Genomic DNA, 13339 nt, shown 5'->3' with positions numbered 1-13339 from the left:
ACATTTTCTTTGCCTTCAGGTTCACCATCCTATTCCAAGAAATGCACCATTCCTCAGTTGAGAGGACCAGCAGACAACCGATCTACTCCTAGGCTCCTGTCGATGGTGATCTGAAACAGATGGCTAAGGAGGTATGTGGCTGGCAGCGTCCTCAAAAGGGGGTTGAGTCACCTTCTCAGTTTTCCCTTCTTGAATTTGAAGAAGTGTCTGGCAGTTTTCCTTTCCTCCTTCACTTGCTCTGGTTTGAGATTAGAAACTCCTTGTATTAGATTGTGGGAGAGAAGTCAAGTCCTACCACTGCAGGATTGCAATTTCATTTCTTCGCCAAAAAGAGGGTAAACTGGAGGTGCTTCTGCCATAAATCAGAAGGAGGGGGCAATGGCTTTTTGGTTCTGCAGGAATAAATGCTTCTGCTTTTTTCTTATTTGTTTCATAATTTCAAATTGTTACTTGCAACTATATTACTTTCAAATGCAGGTAGTTCGTATCATTTTTCGTATCAGAGTCCAGAACATACAGGAATAAAGTCAACAGCAAAAAGGAAAGTGAGCAGCATAAACACTGGTTTCTAGCTGTAAATGACTATTAACCAAATGCAAAGACACTTATGACAAGAAACAAGAATTAGAGAGAGGGCAGAAAACAGCAAATTGGAAGTCTCTATAAAGTATAAAAAATGAAGACTGAGCTTTTAACCTACAGTTTCTGAATTAGGATCAATTTGGACTCTAACAAAAATAAGAGACATGAGACTAAAATATAACTTCAATAACTAGAAAGATGCTTTGTTTCCCTTTTTGCTGTTTCCAGGCAGACTCTTCAACAATTTACATTTCTATATTACTCATTATGTACAAAAGAGATGTCTCAGAGAGGTGGAGAGTGGGCATGCGAAGGTGTCCAAATTATCTGCAATTACAAACATACACCTTTATCAAACAATTAATTTTATGCCCTATTCTAGCCTATTGCTTCACCCAGCGATTCCTGACTTCTTCCAGATCAGTGGGAGAGGCAAACACAATGATAAACATATATTTCATCATTTCTGTGTTGTGGTGGTGTTTGTAATGTAAATGAATATACTTAATAAACATTATCTATATTGAACAAGGTCAATGTTTCGGTACCTTCTTAATGTTTTTATTTTGCTTTGACAGTATACAGAAAAGTATCCGCAAAGATGTAAGCCACACAGGAACACAGAAATGTTTTGATAAAACACTAATCATGATCTGGAGCTCTGATTAATAGTCACAGGGTAAAATACTTCACATTTTTGGACAATGTTCTAAAACAACAAGGTTTTGTCCAGTGTAAAATTCTTACTATTTCACAATGCGTGCTCCTGATATGTGAATAAAATGTGGTGGAAAACAAGTTATTCACTGAACAGGAATGCATTGTAAATGTAAACGCAAATAATCAAATATAACAGAAAATTAGATTGGATCAAACTTAATTATTTAAGTCCAAATTATCCACCCAATACCGAAAAATGTCATTTGTCAATTGGAGGATTCCAGGTTTCTTTTACTTAGAAGCGAGGCTTGGTCCTGTTTGAGGTAAATCAAAGTAATTCTTTGCTGACAATGACGAGTCTTTTCTAGTCTTCTGAGCTCAATCTGGGAAAAGATATAAGACAGCACTGGTCAGTAAAAAGAAAGAACTTGCATTTATATAGCACCTTTCGTGACATCAGGATGTTCCAAAGCGCTTTACAGCCAATTAAGTACTTTGTGAAGTGTAGTCACTGTTGTAATGTAAAAAACCCGGCAGTCAATTTGCATACAGCAAGGTCCCACAAACAGCAATCAAACAAATGACTAGATAATCTGTTTAAGCGATGTTGGTTGAGGGGTAAATATTGGTCAGCACACGGAGAGAACTCACCTGCTCTTCTTCGAAATAGTGCCATGGGATCTTTTACGTCCACTTGAGAGGGCAGAGGGGGCCTCGGTTTAATGTCTCATCCAAAAGACGCAGGTAAGAATGAACAACAATCTTTCAGTGTTTAATTCACTGCCACTTCTCTTCCAAGAATGCCCACCTTGAAGTTTTGCTCTTCTCTCCGTCAGGATTTCCATTCGTCTCTTTTACCTTGTTCACCTTCATTGCTTTCTGTTTCCCGTCTCATGTTTGAACAGGTATCTACTATTTTCTTAGGCAGCATCCGAATGAATCTGTGTTGTACCCCTTCTAAAGCTTCAATATTCTTTCTATAGTGTGGAACTCAGTATTTTAACTGATATTATTAAGGCTTTAAATAGTCTCATCATTACCTCTTGGCTTTCATATTCTACATCTCTTGAGATAAAACCAAGAATTCCACTAGCTTTTGTTTTGAAATAGGCTCATGAACCTGAGGTGCTGCCTTAAATGTCCTGTGAACCTGTACCCCCAAACCCTTCTAATCTTCCACAGCAGGAGCCTACTTCAATTCAGAGCATAATTATTACTGTTATTTGTTTTACCAAAATGCAACACCTCACACTCACTCATTGAATTCCATGGGCCACATATATATATACACACACACACATATATCCTTTTGCATCTTCCTTTGGTATTCTGAAGAATTAACTATGCCTCCTAAGATATTTAAAATGTTCACCCATTTTTGGATGGCTGTATTGAAATAATATGCAAATTATGTAAATTCACCTAATGGTTCCTGGCACTCAGTATTGCTATGGGTGGTGCAGTGGCCATTTAAAATTTAATTGTTCCAAAAGCTTATGCGGACCATTGCTCTGTATTCCTAGGTATTAATTTTTTTTTTAAGTTAAAACTTTTAATTTCCACCAGCAACACAGAGGCTGCCAGTAACACTACTCTGAGGTAATTGTAAACAATTTTACAACACCAAGTTATAGTCCAGCAATTTTATTTTAAATTCACAAGCTTTCGGAGGCTTCCTCCTTCGTCAGGTAAATGTTCAGGAGCTCCTGAAGTAAGAGGTAAGTTTCAGAACTCTGAGGTAAGTTTCAGAAGCCCCAACTTTGACCCCCGCCACCCCACTCCACACCAACCCGAGCAGACTCCCAGGTAGAGGCTGGAGAGCACACATAAAACATTTAAATGGCCCAGAGACTGGAAATTTGGCTGGTGTCTTGTCATACTGAAAATGTGGTCTAATTCTATTAAAGTACAATATTTATTCTACTGTGTCCATCATTGTCTCCTTGTAGCATGTGAAACAATGGGGGGGGGGGGGGTGGGGGGGGCAGGGTGCGGGGCTGGTGAGTAGCTCAAGTCTGCTCAGCTCTGGTGATATTGAAAATGTCTGCACTGGTGGATTTTGAGATTAATCAACAATATAATAATTATTTTATGAAAGTTTAACTGATGGATTATTGGAAGTAGAGTTGCATTGTTCATGATTCTCTTACTACTAATATGGAGGTGTAAAGCTTCTTTAATTCATTATAGAGATATGAGTTAATTGCACCTGATTTTGGTTGCTGTGTGAATGTATGGTAGAAACCTTCTTTCTGCCCATTCTACGCTGTTGAAAATTGTGAGGAGCATAAATGTGGTCTGACTTGCATGGTGAAGGCCACTGTGAATCAACGTTGCAAGATTCTGTGAAGCAATTATTGGCTGATTTGATGGAAACTGATTTGACGGCCTCCCTTCTTGGTTGGTCTTTCAGTGGAAGCTTCTTAGGGGAGCCTGAAAGCAAGAATTGAAATACATAATGTGCAAGTCATTGTCCTTTTCCATTTTAACCCTACTGCACTTCCTCATCTTCCTCTCCTACATTTGTCAACCCATCATTATTTTCCTGAGATTTATATTCTCCAGTCCAGTTTTCAAAGCAAGCAGATTTTCATTTTGCTGTGCCTTTAACAAGTATTTTTCATTTTCCCTCATTAGCTCCCCACATGCCATGCACATTCCCCGACTAAGGACACAGGTAGGCAACTTATTCTGAGGTTTCTGTCTGTGCCACTTTGTAATTGGTTGCAAGGAGTTATGTAAGATAAGCCCAGGCTGACTTGTCCAATGATATTTCCTCCCTCCCCCTTCAAAGAAATATCACACGACCGGCCTGTGTTTCCTTTCTTCCAACAGCCCAACTGAGATCTGGAACTCAGTGTGTGGAGAACTGTGTGTGAGCTGGCAATCCACTACTCCATGGCACTACCTAGACATAAAACATTTTTTTAATATAATTGTATTAACTAAGTTTCATGCTCAGATCAGTATCCCGTCTATTTTTAAGGCAAGACCAAGAACTTGTATCAAATTATTAGCTTATGTTTTGGGTTTGTGCTCACAAGGAACTGGGTTGAAAGTGCCCAAGCTCCTTTCACATGGAACTATTGTAGCTGGTGAAAATGGACACTTCTTGGGTTGGTGAACGCACTTCCGGTTGGGGAATATTCTTCAGGTTGGGGAATATTCTTCCGGTTGGGGGCATACATTCCTTAGGCACCAATATCCCTCAGTTTGACAAAACCAGAATTTATAATGTAGAACCATTAGCATAGTGTAAAGTCTTGATGTTGGGGAGATCACCTACCAAGCGATAGTTAACATAGTAGGTACAGCACAGGAGGAGGCCATTCAACCCATGGTGCCTATGCCGGCTCCTTGAAAGAGCTATCCAATTAGTCCCATTCCCCTGCTCCTTCCCCATAGTCCTGTAAATGTTTTCCCTTCAAGTATTTATCCAATTCCCTTTTGAAAGTAACTATTGAAGCTGCTTCTACCACACTTTCAGGCACTGTATTGCAAATCATTACAACTCGCTGCGTAAAAAATGTTTCCTCATGTCACCTCAGGCTGTTTTGCCAATCACCTTAAATCTGTGTCCTCTGGTTACCAAGCCTTCTGCCACTGGAAACAGTTTCTCCTTATTTACTCTGTCAAAACCGTTCATGACTTTGAACACTTCTATCAAATCTCCCCTTAACCTTCTCTGTTCTAAGGATGTGGAGATGCCGGTGATGGACTGGGGTGGACAAATGTAAGGAATCTTACAACACCAGGTTATAAGGAGAACAACCCCATCTTCTCCAGTCTCTCCACATAACTGAAGTCATTCATCCCAGGTACCATTGCATTAAATCTCTTCTGCACTCTCTCTAAGGCCTTGACATCCTTTCTAAAATGTGGTACCCAGAATTGAACACAATACTCCAGCTGAGGGATAACCAGTGCTATATAAAGGTTTAGCATAACTTCCTTGCTTTTGCACTGAATGCCTCCAGCAATAAAACCCCAGATCCCATGTGCTTTTTTAACAGCCTTCTCAACTTGTCCTGCCACCTTCAAAGATTTCTGTACATACACCCTCAGCTCTCTCTGTTCCTGCACTCCTTCTAAAATTGTGTCATTTTGTTTATATTGTCTCCCCTCATTCTTCCTACCAAAATGTATCACTTCACACTTCTCTGCATTAAATTCCATCTGCCATGTGTCTGCCCATTTCACCAGTCTGTCTATGTCCTCCTGAAGTCTGTTACTATCCTCCACATTGTTTACTACATTTCAGAGTTTCGTGTCATCTGCAAACTTTGAATTAACGCCCTCTATAAAAAAAAAATTTCCCTTCAAGTAATTATCCAATTCCCTTTTGAAAGTTAGTATTGAAACTGCTTCCACCACCCTTGTAATTGCTGGGTTTATCACTCTCCCCTTTTTTGAACGGGTGTCCAACACTTGCAATCCTCCAGTCCTCTGGCAAAGTCCCTATATCCAAGGAGGTTTGGACAATAGACTATAGAGTAGTGATAATGGGGGACTTAAATTATCCCAATATAGCCTGGGATAGCAACAGTGGGGAGGAAGTGGGCAAAAATGGGGAGGAATTCCTGAAATTTGTACAAGTATTCATTGCGAAGTATTCATTTAGTACCTCAGCCATGCCCTCTGCCTCCACAAGAAGTTTTCCTTTTTTGTTCCGAATCGGACCCACGCTTTCTTTGACTACTCTTTTACTATTTATATGTTTATAAAAGATTCTTGGGTTCCTTTTTATGTTAGTCACTAATCTATTCTCATACTCTCTCTTTGCCCCTCTTATTTCCTTTTTTAGATCTCCTTTGCACTTTCTATATTCAGCCTGGTTCTCTAATGTATTATGAACCTTACATTTGTCATAAGCCTCCTTTTTTTGTTTAATTTTAATCTCTATATGTTTAGTCATCCAGGGAGCTCCAGCTTTGGATGCTCCTCCTTTCCCCCTCGTGGGAATGTGTCTACTCTATACCCAAACCATCTCCGCCCTGAAGGCCTCCCATTGTCCAATTACTCTTTTGCCAACCAATTTTTGATTCCAATCCACCTGGGCAAAGTCCCTTTTTAACTCACTGAAATTAACACTCCTCCAGTTAAGTATTTTCACATTTGATTGTTCCTTGTCCTTTTCCATAGCTATTCTAAAACTAAAGATATTATGATCACTGTTCCCCAAAAGCTCCCCCACTGAAACATGCTCCATTTGCCCCACTTCATTCCCCAGAACTACATCCAGCAATGTATCCTTCCTCGTTCAGCTGGAAACACACTTTTCAAGAAAGTTCTCTTGTACAAATTTCAGGAATTCCTCCCCATTTTTGCCCACTTCCTCCCCACTGTTGCTATCCCAGGCTATATTGGGATAATTTAAGTCCCCCATTATCACTACTCTATAGTTCTTGTATCTTTCTGTAATTTGTCTGCAGATTTGCTTCTCTATCTCCTTCCCACTATTTGGTGGCCTATAGTATACACCCAGTAGCGTAACAGCTCCTCTATTGTTCCTTAATTCTAACCAAATAGATTCTGTCTTTGACCTCTGAGCTACATCATCCCTTTCCAGTGCTATAATAGTTTCTTTGATCGATTCTGCCGCCCTGCTCCTTTCTTTCCTTCCCCACCTTTCCTGAATTCCTTGTAGTCAGGAATATTAAGTAAGCAATCCTCCCCTACTTTGAGCCAGGTCTCTGTTATTGCCACTATATCATAGTCCCGTGTGGCAACTTGAGCCGCAGCTCACCAATCTTATTTACCACGCCAGTTGCTTTTACACACATGCATTCCACAAACTCATCTTAGATCTTCGGGTACGGTAGCATAGTGGTTATGCTACTGGACCAGTAATCCAGAGGCCTGGACTAATCCAGAGTCATGAGTTCAAATCCCGCCATAGCAGCTGAGGAATTTAAATTCAATTAATTAAATAAAATCTGGAAAACAAAAACTAGTATCAATAATGGCAGCCATGAAACTACCAGATTGTCATAAAAACTCATCTGGTTCACTAATGTCCTTTATGGAAGGAAACCTGCCGTCCTTACCCGGTCTGGCCTATATGTGACTCCAGACACACAGCAATGTGGTTGATTCTTAATCGCCTTCTAAAATGGCCGAGCAAGCCACTCGGTTGTACAATCTTGCTACAGAAAGTCACAATAAGAATAAAACTGGACGGGACCACTAGGCACCGGACACGACAAAGGCAAACAAGCCCAGTCGACCCTGCAAGGTCCTCCTCACTAATGACTGGGGACTTGTGCCAAAATTGGGAGAGCTGTCCCACAGACTAGTAAACAACAGCCTGACATAGCCATACTCACAGAATCATACCTTTCAGCCAACGTCCCAGACTCTTCCATCACCATCCGTGGGTATGTCCTGTCCCACCGGCAGGACAGACCCATCAGAGGTGGGGGTACAGTGATATACAGTCAGGAGGGAGTGGCCCTGAGAGTCCTCATGAAATCTCATGGCATCAGGTCAAACATGGGCAAGGAAACCTCCTGCTGATTACCACCTACCACCCTCCCTCAGCTGATGAATCAGTCCTCCTCCATGTTGAGCACCACTTGGAGGAAGCACTGAGGGTAGCAAGGGCACAGAATGTACTCTGGTGGGGGACTTCAATGTCAATCACCAAGAGAGGCTCGGTAGCACCACTACTGGCCAAGTCCTGAAGGTCATAGCTGCCAGACTGGGCCTGCGGCAGGTGGTGAGCGAACCAACATGAGGGAAAAACCTACTTGACCTCATCCTCATCAATCTACCTGTCGCAAATGCATCTGTCCATGACAGTATTGGTAGGAGTGACCACCGCACAATCCTTGTGGAGACGAAGTCCGGTCTTCACCAAGGACACCATCCAACATGTTGTGTGGCATTACCACCATGCTAAATGGGATAGATTTAGAACAGATCTAGCAGCTCAAAACTGGGCATCCATGAGGCGTTGTGGGCCATCAGCAGCAGCAGAATTGTATTCCAGCACAATCTGTAACCTCATGGCCCAGCATATTCCTCACTCTACCATTACCAACAAGCCAGGGGATCAACCCTGGTTCAATGAGGAGTGTAGAAGAGCATGCCAGGAGCAGCACCAGGCGTACCTAAAAATGAGGTGCTAACCTGGTGAAGTTACAACTCAGGACTACATGCATGCTAAACTGCGGAAGCAACATGCTATAGACAGAACTAAGTGATTCCACAACCAACGGATCAGATCAAAGCTCTGCAGTCCTGCCACATCCAGTCGTGAATGGTGGTGGACAATTAAACAACTAATGGGAGGAGGAGGCTCCGTGAACATCCCCATCCACAATGATGGCAGAGTCCAGCACGTGAGTGCAAAAGACAAGACTGAAGTGTTTGCAATCATCTTCAGCCAGAAGCGCCGAGTGAATGATCCATCTCAGCCTCCACCCGAGATCCCCACCATCACGGAGGCCAGTCTTCAGCCATTTCGATTCACCCTACGTGATATCAAGAAACGGCTGAGTGCACTGGATACAGCAAAGGCAATGGGCCCTGACAATATCCCGGCTGCAGTGCTGAAGACTTGTGTTCCAGAACTAGCCGCGCCTCTAGCCAAACTGTTCCAGTACAGCTACAACACTGGCATCTACCCGACAATGTGGAAAATTGCCCAGGTATGTCCTGTCCACAAAAAGCAGGACAAATCCAATCCGGCCAATTACCGCCCCGTCAGTCTACTCTCAATCATCAGCAAAGTGATGGAAGGTGTCGTCGACAGTGCTATCAAGCGGCACTTACTCACCAATAACCTGCTCATCGATGCTCAGTTTGGGTTCCGCCAGGAGCACACTCGGCTCCAGACCTCATTACAGCCTTGGGTCCAAACATTGACAAAAGAGCTGAATTCCAGAGGTGAGGTGAGAGTGACTGCCCTTGACATCAAGGCAGCATTTGACCGAGTGTGGCACCAAGAAGCCCTAGTAAAATTGAAGTCAATGGAAATCGGGGAAAACTCTCCAGTGGCTGGAGCCATACCTAGCACAAAGGAAGATGGTAGTGGTTGTTGGAGGCCAATCATCTCAGCCCCAGGACATTGCTGCAGGAGTTCCTCAGGGCAGTGTCCTGGGCCCAACCATCTTCAACTGCTTCAACAATGACCTTCCCTCCATCATAAGGTCAGAAGTGGGGATGTTTGCTGATGATTGCACAGTGTTCAGTTCCATTTGCAACCCCTCAGATAATGAGGAAGTCTGTGCCCGCATGCAGCAAGACCTGGACAACATCCAGGCTTGGGCTGATAAGTAGCAAGTAACATTCGCGCCAGACAAGTGCCAGGCAATGACCAGCTCCAACCACCTCCTCTTGACATTCAACGGCATTACCATCAACATCCTGGGGGTCATCATTGACCTAGAAACTTAACTGGACCAGCCACATAAATACTGTGGCTACAAGGGCAGGTCAGAGGCTGGCTATTCTGCGGCGAGTGACTCACCTCCTGACTCCCCAAAGCCTTTCCACCATCTGCAAGGCACCATCCAGGACAAAGCAGCCCACTTGTTTGGCACTCCATCCACAACCCTAAACATTCACTCCCTTCACTACCGGTGCACCGTGGCTGCAGTGTGTACCAACTACAGGATGCACTGCAGCAACTCGCCAAGGCTTCTTCAACAGCACCTCCCAAACCCGCGACCTCTACAACCTAGAAGGACAAGGGCAGCAGACACATGGGAACAACACCACCTGCGCATTCCCCTCCAAGTCACACACCATCCTGACTTGGATATACATTGCCATTCCTTCGTCGTCACTGGGACAAAATCCTTGAACTCCCTACCTACCAGCACTGTGGGAGAACCTTCACCACACAGACAGCAGCGGTTCAAGAAGGCGGCTCACCGCCACCTTCTTAAGGGCAATTAGGGATGGGCAATAAATGCTCGCCATGCCAACGACGCCCACATCTCATGAACAAATTAAAAAAAAGACTGCCATGCATTTGCCCCCTGTCTGATCTCTCTTATTTCTGAACTATTCTTTACTCTGATGCTATTTGTCCCTCCCAGTCCTCTGTGCACCTTGTTTCTCCTCCCTAATATATCACCCAGTTGGAAGAAGTGTTAGGGAAGTTGGCTGAAAGCATAGTCAGAAAGGTGGGCTTTGAGGTGGTTTTCACAGATGGAGAAAGATGTAGCAAGGATGTAGGTTGAGGAAGAGAATTCCAGATTGCTTCATAGTGGACAGCTTACTACTATCAATGGAGCATGGGAGTGGGGGTCACAAGTAGGCCAGAGTCGGAAAAGCAAAACATACAGGTTAGGATATAGGGAGGACTGGACGAGATTGCAGAGGTAAGGAAGTGCAAGGTCTTGGGGGGATTTGTAGATGAGGATGCGAATGAGAGTTTTGAAATCAATGTTCTGTGGGATCCAGAAGCAGGTCAACAAGTACAGGGGTGACAGGTGAGCATGATAAGATGTAGGCAGTGATGGGTGAGGCAGGGACAAAAGTGTAAGTTAGCAGACTTGGCGTTAGAACCAGGTAATGGAGATTCAAACTCATAATAAGATCAAGAAAGTGCATTGTCATGTTCAGTCGAAGCAAGCAGCTGGGAAGGGGGATGGAATTGAGGGCAAGGTTGCAGAATTTTTGGCAGGAGCCATCCCCAAAAAATTATGAATTTTAGTTTTTAAACTTTTCTCTTTGTACTTTTTGCCACTGCTCTTCTGTTCTCGGCTGTCTCTGGTGGGCCACTTTTCCATGCTTCAATACATTCCTCCTGATAGGACGACGCGCTGTCCGGCCGCCTCTCGTTATTGTGGGAGGGCAGATTACAGGCTTCATTGCACCAGTTCCCTGTCGAATACTTCATAACGTACCTGTTCACAATACACAGTACCACACAAGAGAAATATTAATTTGCCTTTATTGTACCAACTTAAGCTTGGATTAAAAATCATGATTCTTTGCCTGATGTATATAAAAAATTTCAGCTCCAGTTCCAATGGATGCTGTAATCGCAATAAAAATGCTTTTTGGATCTTGGTCTTAAATATTATGGGCTGGAATTTTTCTATCTGCCACATAGCACTTGACCCATGACTTAGAAAAACCGGCGCTGCGCAGACATCTAAGGCCCCAAAATGGCGGGCAGGGAGCACACACACATTTCCGTCCGGAAGTGAACTGCCCACCATATTAGCAAATGACAAACAAAAACAGTCCTTTACCCATGCCTGAAGCAGGCGTTAGGCCCTTTGCATTTCCTTTCCCAACCCACGGTCACGGGGAGGGGATGGGAGAACATTGGCAATGAAACATAAAAAAATCTTGCAAGTTAAGAAATACACATTAAGGAGTGGCACACCCCTTTGGTATTGACAAATGAATTGCCAGAATTTGCTGGAGTGGGGCATCTCGCGGTATGCCCCCTTCACCCTTCAGCTTGAAAAGTTTTGGGGCTGCAAATTGCTGGAACTGCAAGGCGATAACGGGGTCAACAAGGCATCTGGGACCCCAGTCAACGACGGGACTAATAGTTTATCTCTTGAACCAATGAACTTTAAGGATAGAGAAAGAAACAGAGCAATGATGGAAAATAGGATGAATTGGAGTCCAATTAGGTACAGAAAGAGAAATAAAGAGAGGGGAAGAAAGATCAGATGAAGAGAGAGAAAAAAAGAGACAGAAAGGAAAAGTAAGAACATTTTTTTAAAATTTATTACCAACAAGAAAGAGACTCCACAGTTTCAACAGTTCCATTTCTGGGCTGGAGAGCTTGAGTGGCATTGCAGGAACATAAATCTAGTCATTAAAAGGGTCCTTACGTTGTTAAGTACCAGCCCTAACATTCTACAGCGAGTTTAATTCATTTTAACAGCGCAAATGCAGCAATTTCTTGAAACTCACGGGGAGGTTGACAGCTTTGCAAAAGCCAGAGCTCGCCAACAGCGGAGAAGTGCAAATCGTCCAGCAATTTGTGGAGATTTACAATTCAGGGGGTGTCTCTTCCTCACCACAAATTGCTGGCTTATTTACACACTAATAATGCATGCGTATTAAACGGCGTTATTTTCCCAGCAAATTCTGGACCAATGTTTTCGTTCTCAATTCTGTTTATTTCAGAACTGAGTACTGAATTTCAACCACTTTTGAGCTGAGGGCAGTTTTTATTCATACAGCTAAGTCTACCATAAGAATTCATGTTCACATTACCTTTCTTTACTTTTTGTCTGTTTATTCTGTTTTTCAGATGTTCCAGAATGTTCTGTTGAATCATCAGCTGCAGCAGGCTCGACCTAAAATAAAAATTTAAGCTGATTCTCGTTCTCCCACTTACAGATATTCCCATATGGCTTCTCTTATAAGAACATAAGAAATAGGAGCAGGAGTAGGCCATTTGGCCCATCGAGCCTGCTCCGCCATTCAATCAGATCATGGTGCCAGAGGACTGGAGAACTGCAAATGTTACACCCTTGTTCAAAAAAAAGTGTGAGGATAAACCCAGCAACTACAGGCCAGTCAGTTTAACCTCAGTGTTGGGGAAACTTCTAGAAATGATAAGTTGGGACAGAATTAACAGTCACTTAGATGAGGGTGGATTGATTAGGGAAAGCCAGCATGGATTTGTTAAAGGCAAATTGTGTTAAACTAACCTGATAGAGTTTTTTGATGAGGTAACAGAGAGGGTAGATATGGGAAATGCAGTTGACGTGTATATGGACTTTCAAAAGGCGTTTGATAAAGTGCCGCACGGTAGGCTTATCATCAAGATTGCGGCCCATGGAATAAAGGGGGCAGTAGCAACATGTATACAGAATTGGCTAAGGGACAGGAAACAGAGAATAGTGGTGAACGGTTGTTTTTCAAACTGGAGGCAGGTGTACAGTGGTGTTCCCCAGGGGTCAGTGCTGGGGCCACTGCTTTTCTTGATATATGTTAATGACTTGGACTTGGGTGTACAGGCCACAATTTCAAAATTTGCAGATGACACAAAACTTGGAATGGTAATAAACAGTGAGGAGGATAGTGATAGACTTTGAGAGGATATAGACAGGCTAGTGGCATGGGCGGCACGTGGCAGATGAAATTTAACGCAGAAAAATGTGAAGTGATA

The 13339-nt window shown here is 43.1% G+C and overlaps 1 protein-coding gene across 1 annotated transcript in view; it reads right to left on the bottom strand.

The window, feature by feature from the left end:
* Nucleotides 1-1409: 1409 nt before the first annotated feature.
* Nucleotides 1410-13339, bottom strand: part of LOC137324987 (uncharacterized) — a 73697-nt gene continuing 61767 nt past the window's right edge. Inside the window, exons 14-17 of the mRNA XM_067989686.1 lie at nt 12439-12521; nt 10933-11102; nt 3452-3675; nt 1410-1625 (exon numbers count right to left, since the gene is read on the bottom strand). Coding sequence (XP_067845787.1) covers nt 11092-11102; nt 12439-12521 — 94 coding nt within the window. The 3' untranslated portion in view covers nt 1410-1625; nt 3452-3675; nt 10933-11091. The remainder of the gene's footprint in view (nt 1626-3451; nt 3676-10932; nt 11103-12438; nt 12522-13339) is intronic.

This window comes from Heptranchias perlo, chromosome 9 (assembly GCF_035084215.1).
Source record: "Heptranchias perlo isolate sHepPer1 chromosome 9, sHepPer1.hap1, whole genome shotgun sequence".
Classification (NCBI taxonomy): Eukaryota; Metazoa; Chordata; class Chondrichthyes; order Hexanchiformes; family Hexanchidae; genus Heptranchias; species Heptranchias perlo.
The sequence above is the reverse complement of the archived record's forward strand: the minus strand, read 5'-3'. Positions and strand labels throughout refer to the sequence as shown.